Source organism: Tachyglossus aculeatus, chromosome 7 (assembly GCF_015852505.1).
Source record: "Tachyglossus aculeatus isolate mTacAcu1 chromosome 7, mTacAcu1.pri, whole genome shotgun sequence".
NCBI lineage: Eukaryota > Metazoa > Chordata > Mammalia > Monotremata > Tachyglossidae > Tachyglossus > Tachyglossus aculeatus.
Window position 1 is genome coordinate 56085841 of NC_052072.1, and position 17118 is coordinate 56102958.

Below are 17118 nucleotides of genomic sequence, written 5' to 3' on the forward strand. Positions count from 1 at the left end.
TGGCTCTACTACATGTCTGCTGTGCCACCTTGGGCAAATCATTTAACTTCTCTGGGCTTCAAGTACCTCATTTGTAACATGGGGTTTAAGACTGTAAGCCCTATGTGGGAGGGGGCTGTGTCCAACCTGAGTAGCATGTATCTACCCCAGTATTTAGTATAGTGCCTGGCACATAGTAATCACTTAAATATCATTCAAACAAAAAAGTGCTGTGGGGCTGAGGATGTAGTGCTACCAAATACCAAGGGTACAGATTGACATACTGATTAACTGTTCAGCCTAATGCCAAATTCATTGAGGATTTGGACAGTATAATTTCCCTTTGAAAAGAGTCATTTTATTTGAAAGACACCTACCTGTACTAACTTTATCCAGACAGGTCAGGGAAGATTCAGGGGAAGTTCAGTGTTCCAAACCCCACTTACTTTTGCCAGAAAAAAATTATGCCCAAAGCCTTAAGGAACAGCAACTCATTGAAAAGGAGAGCCAGCATAGAACATTTTTTTAAAAAGGCAGAATTCCTTATACCAGTTAAAAATATCTTTGAATCACTATTTTTGTTTTCCCTACCTTTCACTTCATTTTTCACAGCACAGAACAAGTCTTTATACCCACCAAAAATACCCGTGAACAGTATTTTTCATTCTTGAATTTTCTACCTTATCTTAGTATTGCTCTAATGCATTTCGCATTTTAGATATGGCTTAGAATTGGAAAATCCACCATACTTTAGTATTAGCAGTTGTTAAAGTGTAGTCCTGAATGCATCGAAGATCTCCTTTATACATCATAGGACTCTTACTGCTTCAGAAAGAGTTCCTTATGCAGAATGAAAAGGAGACCAGAAACCTGGTCAAGGACTCTGATTGAGCCTAATATAGCAGAGTCATTTGTAGCCTCCATAGGGAAGAATGTAACAGAAATAAAAGTTTCTCATTCTTACAATTTTGATCAAAATCCATTTAGGAGGAGCAGGAATGCATTTACACACATGTTTTGGTAAGTCTTGCAAACTATAATATCTTTCAGAATATGCATATCAACAAAAGATGATGGTGATCATTGTGGCATTTGATAAATACTTACTATGTGTCAAGCACTGTTTTAAGCACTGGGGTAGATATGAGTTAATCAGGTTGGAAACAGTCCCTCATGGGGCTCACAATCTAACCAGAAGGGAGTAAGATTGAATCTCCATTTTACAGTTGTGGAAACTGAAGCACAGAGAAATTAAGTGACTTGTCCAAGTTCCCACAGCAGACACATGGCTGAGCCCAGATTAGAATCCAGGTCGTCTGACTCCCAGGCCTATGCTCTTTCCACTAGGTCATTCTGCTTTCAATCTCACTAATGCATAAATGCAGTGTGTTTTTGCAGCTTGGAAAAAGAAAAAGAAACATCTACCCATGCAAACTTGTCATCTTCATATTAATTTCTGGCAACATTTATATACCTACCAATTCTCCACTTTTGGTGGGCCTATACCAAGCTCAAACACATTCCAAGTAGTATGATGTCTCCATTTTATTAGATACACAAATAAAATAGGTTTCATCTAAGTTTTAGCCACACTAAAAGGCTTCAACTAAAAAAGAACACCCCCAACCCCCGCAGGTGATTAGAAAAAACAAAGTTAGCCAACGTAAAGCCTCCAAATAGACTTGACTCTTCATGCCATGGCAGTGAACTGGAGTGCTTGCCTCAAATCACATTATTTCTGGGAGTAAGCCCCAAATGGATCATCAGTACTAAGGATAGAGAAATTTCCATCTAAAACAATTTATTTCCCCACAAACTCTATAATCATTTCTTGTTCAATGGCTTATCCAGATTCTTCATAGGAAGGAGAAAAATAACAACACCTGGCCAAGGCAGCAGACACTTGGTCTGGTGTGTGTTGGGGGGCGGGGGGCGCGGAGGAGAGATGGGGGGAAGGAGGGGTGGCATGGGAAGAGTCTATTTTAACAGCAGCTGGAAATCCTGTTAAGAAACCTGATGGAAATCTGCTATAATTCTTTAAACCTAGGTAGTGCTAACTGCAAGCATACATCAGGTTCCTGAATCTCTTGTGAACCCATTTCATCCTCGACTCTCTTTTTCACACTAAATTCTCATAATACCAGCTCTTCTTGAGTGGAAGGCTACATATCCCCATGTTCTGAAGATCTGACCTTATTTCCCTAAGCCTTTTCCATTTTTAACACACCTTTGAGATGAGGAGGACAAAACTGAATTCATTTTTCAAAGTGAAATTTCCTTATCAAATTGTGACAGCATTCACACAATTTCCCATAGAACTCAGTACATTTGAGTATATTTAATTTTTTTAACCACAGGGAAATATTGAGCAGATAGCCAGTTCCTAATGATACCTATGCTTTTACTCTGAGAAACTGTAAACTGATTCAAGATTCATCAGTGTTTACAAATTTCTTCCCTGCCTTCTTTTCAGAATGTTGTCTTCCATGCTGTTAACCAAATATGTAGGGTTTTTTTTAACTAGATGAATGAACCCTACACTCACAGTTTCAGAGAACCTAGAACATTTAAACACAGGTAAATTCCATGATGGGTACTAGAATAATTTAATTTAAAAGCATTATGTGCTCATGACTGATCCTTTCCATTTTTCCAGAATAACTGCCAGGTTTTTTTTCTTGCTTACAACATTGGTTTTATTATATATCTACATCTATCTTCCTATATCTATATCTATCTATATATATATATATGCATACATTATATATGTATCTATGTATATATAGATATAGCTAGACATAGATAGATATTTCAGATCATTGTAAAATACTGAGTCCCTTCTCATAAATGACCCTTAGCATTCCAACTTGCTATTAAATGTCCTAATTTGAAGTTTGACACCTGCTGGTTAAAGTAACCCAATTTAGCCATGAAATTTTTGTAAACCATCACACAAATCAACCTAGAAACAAATTATGCTAGAGTTTAAAAATATCACATTATTTATACAAACCCCACTTTAGCAATGCTAATTTTGAAAAGAAGAGCAACAATTAGTTGTCAAATAATAACTGGTGGCCAAATCTGCCTAAGACCCCAACAGAAAGGAAGGAGTAGTGTAAGATTGGAGCGGTCACCAACCTTGGGGAGACGAGCTAAGAAATGCTCCAGAAAACAGAAATGTTTAATAACTTGGATTTACCTCAGTGCTTAGAACAGTGCTTGACACGAAGTAAGTGCTTAACAAATACCGTAATTAGTAATTGATATCATTACTCACGAAAGTGATTTTAACCTGACTCCCAACCAAAAGGGCAAACAAAGCATCCATTTTGTTCGACTGAAAGCAAGTTTAGCTAACTGTGTCTCTGTTCTATCCCAAGCTCCCATCTGCCCCACCCTCAACCCCACATCATTTATGTATATATCTATAAATTACATATTATAAATTATTTATTTATAGTAATGTCCATTTCCCCCTCTAGACTGTAAGCTCACCATGGACAAAGAACTCATCTACCAACTCTGTCGGACTGTACTCTCCCAAGTGCTTAGAATGGTGCTCTGCACACAGTAAGCACTCAATAAATATTGATAATGTCTGTTTTCAGGCCTGGTATGCCAAGACTCCTCTGGGGAAGAGACGAGCCAGAGCCCTGGAGGAATGGGAAAAAGGAGAAAAGGGAAAAGAAAAAGGAAAGAAAAAGGGCAAAGGGGGAGCAGAGAAAAGAGAAAAGAAAGGAAAAAAGAAGTAATTCCTTGCCCGAACATCTCCAGAGAAGCTCTCAGCAACAAATATGCCCCATTTTGGTCAGAGGCAACAGTGCCCTGGTGAGAAGAAAGCCAACAAATGTCAGTCTGCAAAGAGACCTTCAAAAGCATCTCATCTGTAATGTGACACTAACCTGCCATGACTTTTGGATATTGATTTGTGAATTCAATAGTTCATAGGATTTGTAGGGCTTTTAAGTTTTTCAAGTATTCTACAATATAGTAACTTTCACTAATCTTCATAAAATTTTTAGGTACCCAACTCATTTCACATTGTTACAGACTTCCTCCACTCAATATTTGGTTTGTCGGCTAGCCTAGTTATTAGAAAGTTTTACAAATGTATGGTAAGGATATGCATATCATTCTCTCTTCATTAGACATTTGCTAATTTGTGTACAAATGGTTCTACATGGGATGTTTAGGAAATTACTCTTTACTTCTCTCAAAAGCTATTATATAAATACTTTATATAATAATTCCTAATAAAATGGTCGCACTTCAATCGACTAACTTTGACAGGACATGTTATGCTAGAAATAGCTGCACCTGGTTCCAGCCCCAGGGTCAGCAGCCCATTCCAACAGAATGTTCTTTTCCTGTTTTGCAGCTGTTTAGATATGGGAATTGTTGGTGGGGCTGGTTTAGGGGAGGGTACCAAAACCAGGCTCATTTCTTCTGCCTCGTGACTATGGGTCAGAGACTCAGCTCCCAACCCAGTTCAGAGAGTTTCCTTGCTGGAGACTCTCAGGTGGAGAGGGGACCTGTAGCAGAGAAAATGGAGAAATCCAATATTACCATACCTGGTGACAGGATTCTCCATAATTGGCACAGCCTTTCTGCTGGCCTCCCCATGGTTGAAAAACAGAGCTGTGACTTCTCTGTCTAGACTGCTTCATGTACAGCGTTCCTGGAGGCCACAGTGCCATAGACTCAGTCCAGCCTGGTCCATGGGTTTGTGTGTGTCCCTGCCAAGAATTAGCCTTGAACAGCAACCAAAGGCAGCTAAGGACACTCTTTTCTTGCTAATCTCAGTTAAACAGTTAGTAAGATGATTGAAGCATTCTTTCAGTCTTCAAGGAAATCAGAGTAATTCAGCATTGCTTGCTAAACTTTAGATGGCTTGAATGTTTTTGTTGAAGTCTTATGATTTGGAAAAGCAAACAGAACTAAATATGAAATATGTGTAACTGGATTGCATTCAACACGACCAGGAATTGGATAAACTTGGTATAAAATGGAATAAATACAACTTGTCTTAAATTAGAAAACATAAATTCTTGGGAAACAAGTAAATAAAGTTGTTCAGCGGGTATTGCCAAGAAGTATGAATTTTCATTTCTCTCCCTATAAGCACTTGGTGTCTGAATCAATGTTAGATGGGAAGCGAGTCTCTCTTCCCATCTCCCCCTCTATCTCTCCCCCTCCCCCGAATTGCTAGCTCTACAACCTCAGGAGAGTTGTGCTATGGTAGTGCTATGGAGTGTTTGTATGTGCGTTTGGTAGTGCTATGGAGGCCAGAGATTCCCAAAAATTTAAGATCTGCCCCACCTCCTGCTGTAGGCTCCTTGGTTAGTGCCCAAAAAAATCTAAAGGGAAAAACAATGGTCACCAAAATACATTATGAGTGTAAATTTCCTATGAACACGAAACATGCCATTTGCTCAATTTGTACTTCCCAAGTGTTTAGTGAAGTGGCTTACACCAAGCAGGTGCTCAATAAACACCAATATTAGTTCTTTAAAAGAAACAAAGAGTTATAATAGGATGAATCTTTGCAGAGACAGAAGAAACTTGTTCTTCTGACTGTGGCAGTATTTTTTTCAACTTCAGTTCAAAATGTATTCAACTGGAGTTCAACAGCAGCCTTCTTTTTATTCATAAAGCCCCTGTAGCTGGCTAACTTCCTTTGGAAAACTTCTGTGCACCTGTGAACTCCTTTCTCCATCTGAGGGTTTTCTTCAGTTTTTGTACATTCATCTGATTTCTTGAAAACTGATTTTTTTTTCAATACCACAACTTTAGCTGGATGTGAAGAAACTATAAATTATTCTTCATCTGTTAAAGCTTTTTGCAGTGATGTATTTATATGGCTCAAGTTTACAAGGTCCTTGTTTTAATGTCTGTCTCCCCCTCTAGACTGCAAGCTTCTTTCAGACAGATAACATGTCTACCAACTCTGTTGAATTATACTCTCTCAAGTGCTTAATACAGTGTTCCACTGTAGGTGGTTAATAAATACCACTGATTGATGAATCATCATTATTCAATGTTTACTGTGAGAGAACAACACATTCGCTGCCTAGACGTTTACCATCTAGGTAGTTGGAGTGCAATTCCTCTGAATGAGCTGCAATTCGCTCACCAATATTGATATCATCCATTTCTAAATTGCATTGCCTTCTCAGTTAGTTCTCTGTTCAGGGTCTCTTTGGTGCATTGAAAACATGACATAGATGGGGGGTGGGGGAGAAGCCTCCTCCAGGATCCATTCATTGTTCCTCATTTAATCGCAGCCCAGATGAGAGGGAGCAAGAAAAGATTTACTTAGCCATAGTGCTCAGCTTGAACATAGGGCCAGTCGAGCATATGCATAGATTCAGGTATCAAGCAATGCAAACTGTCTCCCTGGGATGGTTGTATCATGAGATTGCTGTAACCTGGGCTATGCCTGACATGCGAGCAGGAGGAAGAACAAAGACAGGATGAGCAGTAGAAGTACAGAGAAGCGGAATGGATAGAGCTTGGGCCTGGGATTCAGAAGGACCTGGTTTCTGATCCCAGCTCTGCCACATGTCCACTGTTTGACCTTGGACAAGTCACTTAGCTTCTCTGTGCCTCAGTTATCTCATCTGCAAAATGGGGATTAAAACTGTGAGCCCGGTGTGGGACATGGACTGTGTCCAACCTACTTAGTTTGTATCTACCCAGTGCTTAGTACAGTGCCTGGCACACAGCAAGCACTTAAATGCCATTAAAAAAAAAATCTTTGCTTGGCAGTGGCTGGCTAAAATAATCAGGAATCAGCTGTGAAAGTTTCACTCTCTCACCCCATTTGCCCAGTATAGTGGAGCTTCTGGGGTAACTTGGGCTATTCTGGGGTTCTGATTTGTTGGCATGGGTCAGATTTCTAAGCCTTTCTGTCCCACAAGACATCTTTCACAGGTGACCCCAACTCGGATGGGATCAGTGAACAGATATGGAGGGAGCATCATAGAGGAGGCACTCCTTCTTCCCCAACTCCCACTAGGCTCCCAGGGTGTGTTAAAGCTCCAGACAGGTAGGAAACTGCTGGGTTGGACTGAGCACAGAGCAGACCCTGCCAGAGGCAGAAGTAGAGCTAGGAATAAGAATTGGGCTGAGCAAAGGCCTGGTGGTGAGGAGGCATAGATTAGATATGTTCAAAGAGTTTGGAGTTGTTTGTCAAAGAGCTTTGAGGAATTCTTTGTCAGAGTTTTTAGGAGTTGTTCTTTCAGGCTGCAGCTTCCAGGTCCTTATCTAGGGCCTGGCTGGGAAAGTAAAGTAGCATGTGGTAGCATGTGGAGAATGTGTGAGGAACACCGACCAGATGGACCTCCAAGAATGCAAAGAATGATCACAGGGCTGGAGTCATCAGGCCCAGATCCCTTCAGGCAAGACTGGATCTAAACAACACCAGTCCTCTGCTCTTGGTCTGGCCCAACTAATAACAGCTGCAGGCGATGACCATGCTTGAGATTTCTTTCAAGGAAGCATGAGCCTCAAAGGGGCGGGGGGACCATTTTAGTGAAGGGCCACCCAAACAGAGTGGATATTCTGAACATAATGTGACCTCCAAGAGGCCTGCCCAAATGCCACTGGGTGGGAGTCACTGGCAACCTGAGTTGCTGAGCCTCTCAAACCCTCACATGGCTGGGAGGAGGGAGCCAAGCAGCCGGTAAAAATATAACTGGCCGAGAGGGTGAGATCATGTTCCTCCGTGAAACAGGGACTTCTTGGGCCTGGTTATGTGACTCTCAAGTTTGCCTGAGTGTCAAAGTCTTCTGTCAGACCTGCACATCAGCTCTCCACAAAGCGGCTGGCCCAAGGGCTGATCCAAGCCGGGCACTGTTCTCCAGGAAAAAGGTGGGTATGGTCAATTTTCTGCCTGTGTTCACAACATTTGCATAACTGGTGACCTCAAATCCATTAGGGACACCTGCGTTTTGCACAACCAAGCACATTATTCATAATAGTAATAATAATTGTGATATTTGCTAAGCACTCACTATGTGCCAGGCACTGTTCTAAACACTGGGGTAGATACAAGATAATCTAGTTGCACACAGTCCCTGTCCCACATAGGGTTCATAGTCTTAATCCCCACTTTACAGGTGAGGGAACTGAGGTACAGAGAAGTTAAGTGACAACCAAGGTCACGCAGCAGACAAATGGCAGAGCAGGGATTAAAACCCAGGTCCTTCTGCTCCCAGGCCCGTGCTCTATCCACTAGGCCATGCTGCAGCTCTAAGACAGCTGGGTTTTAGGTGCTACAGAAGATTCTGCTTTCCCAGAAATGCAAAGAGATTGTGAAAAATACAACAGACATTTTAAAAAAGACAGAAGAAATTAGGCCCAACCTCGATGTGGCAGAACCATGGACAGCCAGGAGACAATAAGCTCATTGTGGGCGGAGAATGTGTCCACCAACTCTGTTATACTGCGATATTCTACTCTCCCAAGCACTTAATATAGTGCTCTTCTACACAGTATGCCCTCAATAAATACGACTGATCGACTGGGACAACAGCAAAAGATGATCCCAGCATTCCATAATTGGAGATGGGACACCTTTCCTAGATTAGGACCTTTGAAAATTCACATCACAGACAGAGGGAAAAGCCAAGCATTTGGGGAGCCATTTTCTGAGATGTGAGGAGGCAGCTAAAATGCAGTGAAGATTTCCAGTTATCTCCTGGAAGGCACTTAGTCTTCAGTATGAAGAATCTTTCAAACCAAGGCAATCTCCCATCATCCACTTCCTCCATTTCAGGAGGCTGTTTCTCTCTCCTGCAACCCAAGAGAAGCAATATGGCGTAGTGGATAGATCAGGGCCTGGAAGTCAAAAGGTCATGGGTTCTAATTCTGACTCCACCACTTGTCTGTTGTGTCACCTTGGGCAAGTCACTTCACTTCTCTATGCCTCAGTTTCCTCACCTGTAAAATGGGGATTAAGACTGTGAGCTCCATGTGGGGCAAAGACTGTGTACTACCTGATTAGCTTGTAACTACCCCAGTGCTTAGAACATGCTGGCCACATGGTAAGAACTTAACAAATGCCATTTTTTAAAAAATTAATTACGGTATTTGTCAAGCATTTACAATCTCATTCACCATCCTAAACTCTGAGGTAGGTACAATGGAAGGTTGTGATTGTAAGAGTCCTGAGTTGGCACAAATGTGAGAAAACATAAACTGGGGAGAAGAGAAAGCAACTGGGAAAACTGCCTGGAGGAAACAGAATTTCAAAAGGGTTTTAAAGATGGGGCTTGTTGAGGTCTGGAAGATTTGAAGGGGGAAGGACTTTCAGGCAGGAGGAAGAGTATTAGCCAGGGGTTGGAGGTAGAAGAGTTGAGAATGAGGCATAATGGGAAGGTGAGCTTGAGAGGAATGAGAAGTGAAAAATGGTAATTAGTAGGAGACAAAAGTCTCAAAGCACCAGTTGAAGCCAGCAGAGCAATGTCTTAATCTTCAATTCCTTTCAAATGAAATTCAGCTGCCTATTTGAGCTATGGAAGTGGAAGTCCGAGGGTGGCATAAACAACTGAAATTTATCAGCTACCCAAAAAGCTAATTTTAGTCCCTCTCTTCCCTCCCCCTAACCACCTGCAGAGCTGTAAATATGACAGTCAAACTGATTGATCTGAGTTCCACCATTCTTGGCCTAAAAAAAAACTATAATGCCCTTACCCTCCAACCCATTGGACAGTCTGGATGGACCAATCTGAATTAACTAACAACAACTGTGATTTTTTTTTCTAATGGTATTTGTTAAACATTTACTATGTGCCAAGCACTGAACTAAGCGCTGGGGTAGATACAAGACAATCGTGTTGGATGTAGTCCATGTTCCACATGGGGCTCACAGTCTTAATCCCCATTTTACAGATGAGGTAACTGAAGCACAGAGAAGTTAAGTGACTTGCCCGAGGTCACACAGGAGACAAGTGGTGGAGCAGGGATTAGAATCCAGGTCCTTCTGACTTCCAGGTCCATGCTCTATCCACTAGGTCAGACTGCTTCCCATATTTGCTAAGTGCTTATTATGTACCAAATGCCATGCCAAACACTGGCATAGATACTAGGTAGGCAAACATAATAATCCCTCAATCAATTCATTATATTGAGTGTTTAACTGTGTGCAAAAATTGTATAAGCACTTGGGTGAGCACAATATAACAAAGTTGGTAGACACATTCCCCGTCCACAACTAGTTTACAGGCCCTGCCCTATATGGGGTTCACAGTCCAAGAGATAGGAAGAACAAGCATTTTAACTTCATTTTACAGATGAGGAAATGGAGGCACAAAGAATTAAAGTGACTTGCCCAAGATCACACAACAGGCAAGTGACAGATCCAGGATTAGAATCCGGCACTCATGACTCTTAGTCCAGTGCTCCTTCCACTACACTGCACTGTTTCCATGTGCCTGACAAACTGGTGCCCTGTCCCTCTCTACCTGAAAAGATAGCAGCTGCTTGTGTGGCTTGTCCATTTCTTTGTTTAGGGCACCTACCAGGTTCATTAAGCCTCAGAATGGAACTGCCAACTCACAGAGGCTTCTTTCCCTGCTAGACAGACCGACTCTTAACTGGGTGAAATTGAATTTCCACCCCGCTTCCGCAACTGTCTGAATCGCTATGATTTTGCAACTCACACTTCGAGTAGCAAATGTTGCCTTTACATAACATACCAAACCCTGACACATTTCAAAAGGGTCGCGGTAGTTCGTTCAATTGCTTCTACCTTACAAAATAGAACATCTTGGCTTTTTTTTCTTCCCCCCTGGTATTATTAAGCACAATGCCAATGCCTTGTCATATTAGGGTTTCTCTGGAGATCGTTGAAAGTAACAGTACTTTGGAACTTCTGGTGGCAAATTACAATGCACTCAGCCAGGCCCCTTTGTCACAGGCACTTCAAAAGTAGTGCGCACTGGCCTTTCCAGAGCAGTAGAAATGCTGGAGTTCATTTGAAGGAGTTGGTCTTGCAAATTATCCCTGGACCACGCAAAGATTCCTTTTTTATTTTTCTCCCGGCATTGAGGCCCTTTGAATCTTTCCCACAAGAAAGGGAAGGACTGCGGCTTGCTGGGATTAAAACATGCTTACGATAACGAGCAGGACGACAAACGAGATGGTTGGCCGCACCGTCTCCTGGATTTGTCGCGTGTGGTTCTGAGCATTGGCCTCTAGAGCAGCGTTGGTGGTATAGTGGTGAGCATAGCTGCCTTCCTAGCAGTTGACCCGGGTTCAATTCCCGACCAACGCAGAGATGATATTTTTATCAGGCAGAAACTCCTCACCCTCAGCTTCAAGGCTCTCCATCACCTCAACCCCTCCTACCTCAGCTCCCTTCTCTCCTTCTACAGCCCAGCCTGCACCCTCCACTCCTCTGCCACTAATCTCCTCACCGTGCCTCATTCTCGCCTGTCCCGCCGTCGACCCCCGGCCCACGTCATCCCCCTGGACTGGAATGCCCTCCCTCCCCACATCTGCCAAGCTAGCTCTCTTCCTCCCTTCAAGGCCCTACTAAGAGCTTACCTCCTCCAGGAGGCCTTTCCAGACTGAGCCCCCTCCTTCCTCTCCCCCTCCCTCCCCATCCCCCCGCCTTACCTCCTTCCCTTCCCCTCAGCACCTGTATATATGTATATATGTTTGTACGTATTTATTACTCTATTTTACTTGTACATATCTATTCTATTTATTTTATTTTGTTAATATGTTTTGTTTTGTTCTCTGTCTCCCCCTTCTAGACTGTGAGCCCACTGTTGGGTAGGGACTGTCTCTATATGTTGCCAACTTGTACTTCTCAAGCGCTTAGTACAGTGCTCTGCACACAGTAAGCGCTCAATAAATATGATTGATTGATTGATTTGGGGCTGCTCTTGCTCCATCCCTAGGGGCTGAACCAGCTCATGTCAGAGGGCACTGCCCCATGGGACCCCAGGCTACCATCGAGCAAAACTTCCTGCCTTCCCCACCACTTAACAGGGCATCAACGGGGATGGCAGAACCAGGGCTCATTCACCAGCTGAGAGACCCACCCAACTGGCGTTAAAGCAAGCCAAGGCCTCGTGTAATTGGACTTGTTGTGGGGAGGGAATAGATATATTTATTGTTGTATCATACTCTCCCAAGCAATTAATACAGTGCTTTGCACACAGTGAGCGCTCAATAAATATGACTGAATGAATGAATGACTGCTCTACACACAGAACCCCACCCAGTTGGGTCCCATCTCTCCAACATGGAACATCTCAGAATGAGGAGCAGCATGGACTAGTGGGGAGAGCAGGGGCCTGGGAGTCAGCGAATCTCAGTTCTAATCCCGGCTCTGCCAACTGTTTGCTGTGTGATCTTGGGAGAGTCACTTTTCTGTGCCTCAGTTTCCTCAGCTGTAAAATGGGGATTAAATCCTACATCTACTTAGATTGTGATTTCCTTGTGGGACAAGGGACTGTATCCAATCTGATGAATGTGCATCTAAGCCAGCTTTTAGAACAGTGCTTGATACAGAATAAGCACTTAACATTTTTTTTAAAAGCAAGGAAAAAAAGAACAAAGCAGTACAAAGGGGATTTTTCTGACTGTCTGGCCTAAAGAAGCATTTCATGCTGTGAAATCAGGCCATTGAAGCCACTGATCTTCCTGCCTCCACTATCTTCCCTCTCTGTCCATACTTCACTCTTCTGCCCAGATTGTTTTTCCAAAAAAACCATTCTGCCCATGTCTCTCTATTCCTCAAAAACCTCTAATAGTTGCCCATCCATCTCCACATCAAGCAGAAACTCCTCACTAATGGTTTCTTTAAAGTAATTTACTCTCACCAATGTCATTACAACCCAGCTTGCACACTTCACTCTTCTAACACCAACCTACTCAACTATCTTGTTGACTCCTTGCTCATGCCCTTCCTCCAACATTGAACTCCCTCTCCTTTCATATCCGACTGATCAACTCTTCCCATCTTCAAAGTCCCGATTAAAATCTCATCTCTTCCAGGAATTTTTGCCTGCCTAATCTGTCATCTCCCCACCGTTTCCCTTCCTTCTCTATCTCCTATGTACTTGTGTCTTTACTCCCTAAAGTTAGGTATTCACCCATCCCCAAAGAAACTTATGCACATATCCTTATATTTGATTGCCTTTCCCAACTGTAATATATTTTGACACCCATCTCCCCCACAAGATTGTAGGATCCTTGAGTAGAGAATTTGTCTATCTACTCTATTGTACTGTCCCAAAAGCATAGGACAGTGTTATGCACATAAGCACTCAAATACTTTTAATTGATAGAAGATGAGAGATGATGCACAAGGTGGGAGAGAGGAAAGGGAGATTACCCTTTGTGCTGACTGTCATTGTAGACAGTCACCTGCTACTGAATGGCATCATTTCATCGCTACTAGGGGAACAGATAAAGCAAGGTCTCTCCTCCAGCCTTATGGGTGAGGGTGAGTGAAACTGAGGGTGAGGAAGTATTTTTTATATGATGGAGAAGGCAAAGCCACAAGCAATCCATCACCAAAGTCTGCCAGTCTCACCTTCACGACATCACCAAGATCCACCCTTTCCTCTCCATCCAAACAGCTACCTTATTGGTACAGTCTCTCATCATATCATTGTACCCCGCCGCTGATGGGAATCGTGAGTGGATTCCTCCCATATAGGGAGAGCACATTGTGAGAGCTAGCCGCCCACCACGTGCACGGGTAATGTAATGAATTCTTCCCATTTGGGAAAGTAAGTGGATTCTTCCCGAGTGGCAAGTGCACATGGGTGAGAGCTAGCCGCCTCACCCACACGCGATTAACGTATGATTGTGTTCCTCCCGTGTAGGGAAGCTCTAATATTGCTAATTGATTATATTCCTCCCGAAAGGGAAGTTCAATCCACTGGGCCTAAACAATTACATAAATTCAATTCACCTCACGGAATAAATTTTATATAAAACTCAGGCTTTCCGTCCCCGGCCTCTCTCTCTCTCTCGCCTCGCCGATCACTGAACGAACCCGTCCCCGGACAACGGGTGACACCTTCCCAGACTGAACCCCCCTTTTCCTATGCTCTTCCTCCCCTCCCCATTGCCCCTATTCCCTCCCTCTTCTCAGTGGAAAGAGCATAGGCTTTGGAGTCAGAGGTTATGGGTTCAAATCCCAACTCTGCCAGTTGTCAGCTGTGTGACTTTGGGCAAGTCACTTAACTTCTCTGTGCCTCAGTTTCCTCATCTGTAAAATGGGGATTAAGACTATGAGCCCCCTGTGGGACAACCTGATTACCTTGTAACCTCCCCAGCGCTTAGAACAGTGCTTTGAACATAGTAAGTGCCTAATAAGTGTCATTATTATTACCCCTTCCCCACCCCACAGCATTACATATATTTGTATATATTTATTAGTCTATTTATTTTATTAATGATGTGTAGATATTATAATTCTATTTACCTATTTTGATGCTGTTGATGCCAGTCTACTTGTTTTGTTGTCTGTCTCCCCCTTCTATACTGTGAAACCATTGTTAGGTAGGGATTGTCTCTGTTTTATGCCGAATTGTACTTTCCAAGCACTTAGTACACTGCTCTGTACACAGTAAGAAAGCAACCCTCATTCTCAACTAGCATCAGTTCTCATAGTGAATTGGGTTGAAAGAGGTACTGTTGACTACAAAGACTGTCTATCCAACTTCTTGGTGTCAGATGATAGCACCACCTAAACCAAGAACCACCACTATTTATTGAGAAAAATCCCTTCTCTTCCCTCTTACCTACATTATCAAAATATGCCAATCTGAGAGAGAATTCATCTTCCTAAGCCCATTCACAGGGACCATATATTGATCTCCCCACTTTTTGGCAAACTATAAATTCAGGAATGGGTTACTAAAGTGAAAATTATGGATGTTAAAGGATATATCCCTATGAGGATAGATGACAAGATGAGTCACCATCCCTCCAAACAACATACTGCCACCAACAGAAACAGAACTCAAGGCTGGATGGTGGTGCTCATGGCTTTCGTATTCTTAAATCTGCTCCACAGGGACCTACCAGCCACATACTTCACTGAACTAAAAGATAATCTGAAATCACCCAGGAAATTCTTCTCTAGACTGTAAGCGCACCCTCTAGAATGTAAACTCATTGTGGACAGGGAATGTGTCTGTGCATTATTCTATTCCACTGTCCCAAGTGCTTAGTACAGTGCTCTGCCCACAGTAAGTGCTCAAGAAATACGATTGAATGATTTAAAGGAAACAGAGCCATACAACTCAGAACCTTTGGAGAAGTTCCCACCTTGTGTTCCCTTTAAAATCACAACTAGAAAGAGCATATTATTTTTAATGATTTTTGGTATTTAAGTGTTTACTATGTGCCAGGCACTGTACTAGACACTGGTGTAGATATAAGAATCAGGCTAGACACAGTCCCTGTCCCACATGGGGTTCACGGTCTTAACCCCCATTTTACAGATGAGGAAACTGAGGCACAGAAAAGTTAAGTGGCTTGGCCAAGGTTGCGCAGTAGACAAGTGGTGGAGCTAGGTCCTCTGATTCCTAGGTCTATGCTTTGCACTAGGGCCTGCTGCTTCTTGCCTTCTAGCTTCCATTGTGTGGCACTGAAGCACTTTTGTGATTTTTTTTAATTGCCTGCTTTCTTACACATCTATGACATAAAGTAGAGAGGTATGATAAGCGACATTTTTCATTAAGAGGATCCTAGGGAGAAAACTCAAGCTATTCCAGAACCTTTACTACACTTCCCCTACACTTAGAGAAGCAGCATAGTATAGTGGATAAAGCTTAGGTCTGGGAGTCAGCAGGCCCTGGGTTCTAATCCCAGCTCCACCACTTGTCTGCTGTGTGACCTTGGGCAAGTTATTTCACTTATCTATGCCTCAGTTACTTCATCTGTAAAATGGGGATTAAGACCCACACAGGAGAGAGACTTTGTCCAGCTCAATTTGCTTGTATCTACCCCAGTACTTAGTACAGTGTCTGGCACATAGTAAGTGCTTAACAAATACCATCATTATCATTATTATTATTTCTGAGCACCTTAACAAATACATTGGTTCTGTAGAGTGTTAAGGGGTAGAGCAGGGAATGTACCAAGAGTTGGGAAAACTCTATGCATGCCAAATGATTTTGATATTTTTTAATAATTGGGGTGTTGGTTAAGTGCTTACTCTGCATCAATCTACTGAACTAAGCCCTGGGGTAGTTATAGGATAATCAGATCAGACACAGCACTTGCCCCATATGGGGCTCACAATCTAAGCTTTTCCCCATCCCCTGAAGCATCTGTAAAACAATACTGGAAACTCTGATAACTGTCCTTTACTTTGAGTGCTTGTGGGCACTCACAGTTGGCCTCACAGTTGGTTTTAGAAGGCAAGAGCTCAAGACTGAGCACAGTGATACTCGACAATGTCTTGAGCTAGCCAGACCAGCCTACAGATGTTCTACACAAGCTCTTTGAGGGTAGGAATTATGTCTGCTTATGGTATTGTACTCCCACAAGCACTTAGTACAGTGCTCTGCACAGATTAAATGTTCAATAAATACCAAACATTGATTAAGAGCTTTCCATACAGGAAGGTCCATTGCCCACAGAAAGAGACAAGTTCCTCCACTGCTTGCAGAAAGTGACAAGTTTCTTTTCTGCCCTATTCCAGTTTCCTGGTTCTGGGTCCTCTCATTTTACTAAATAAAATAAAATAATCACTGCTCCATAGAACTTCAACCCTTTGGCTTAAAAGACTGCAGCAGTGAGAAAAACGTCCAACTCTCCTCATATATGATGTAGGGAATATTTCCAGCCCTTTCTCTTCCACAACTCCAGAAAAGATCCTAGGTAATCCTGAGCTCAAGGGAGTCTCAAGCATACCAAAAGGCCAATTAAAATCAACGTCAATAGACCTTCAGTTTACTTTTGGGAAGTCCCTTCTTTATCTGGGGCGGGGAGAGGGGGGAACTGGGGTAAAGCCCACAGGTGCCAGCTGGTTTGGCATTCAGGACAGTTTGACTTGTAGGAAATTCAGAGCTTCCACAGGCACTGGTGAGTGGTTTCAACATTTCAACAGGCTGGCTTTTCACACCACAAAAATGTGTTTTCATTTCAAGTGAATCA

The 17118-nt window shown here is 42.7% G+C and overlaps 1 protein-coding gene and 1 non-coding gene across 2 annotated transcripts in view; both read left to right on the plus strand.

Moving 5' to 3' along the window:
- The window catches only part of IQCA1 (IQ motif containing with AAA domain 1), a 260984-nt gene extending 256823 nt beyond the window's left edge, over window positions 1–4161 (plus strand). The window contains exon 19 of the mRNA XM_038749256.1: window positions 3591–4161. Coding sequence (XP_038605184.1) covers window positions 3591–3734 — 144 coding nt within the window. The 3' untranslated portion in view covers window positions 3735–4161. The remainder of the gene's footprint in view (window positions 1–3590) is intronic.
- A 7027-nt stretch (window positions 4162–11188) lies between these two features.
- On the plus strand, window positions 11189–11260 carry TRNAG-UCC. The gene has a single exon. It is a non-coding gene; the product is annotated as a tRNA-Gly (tRNA).
- Window positions 11261–17118: the final 5858 nt, after the last annotated feature.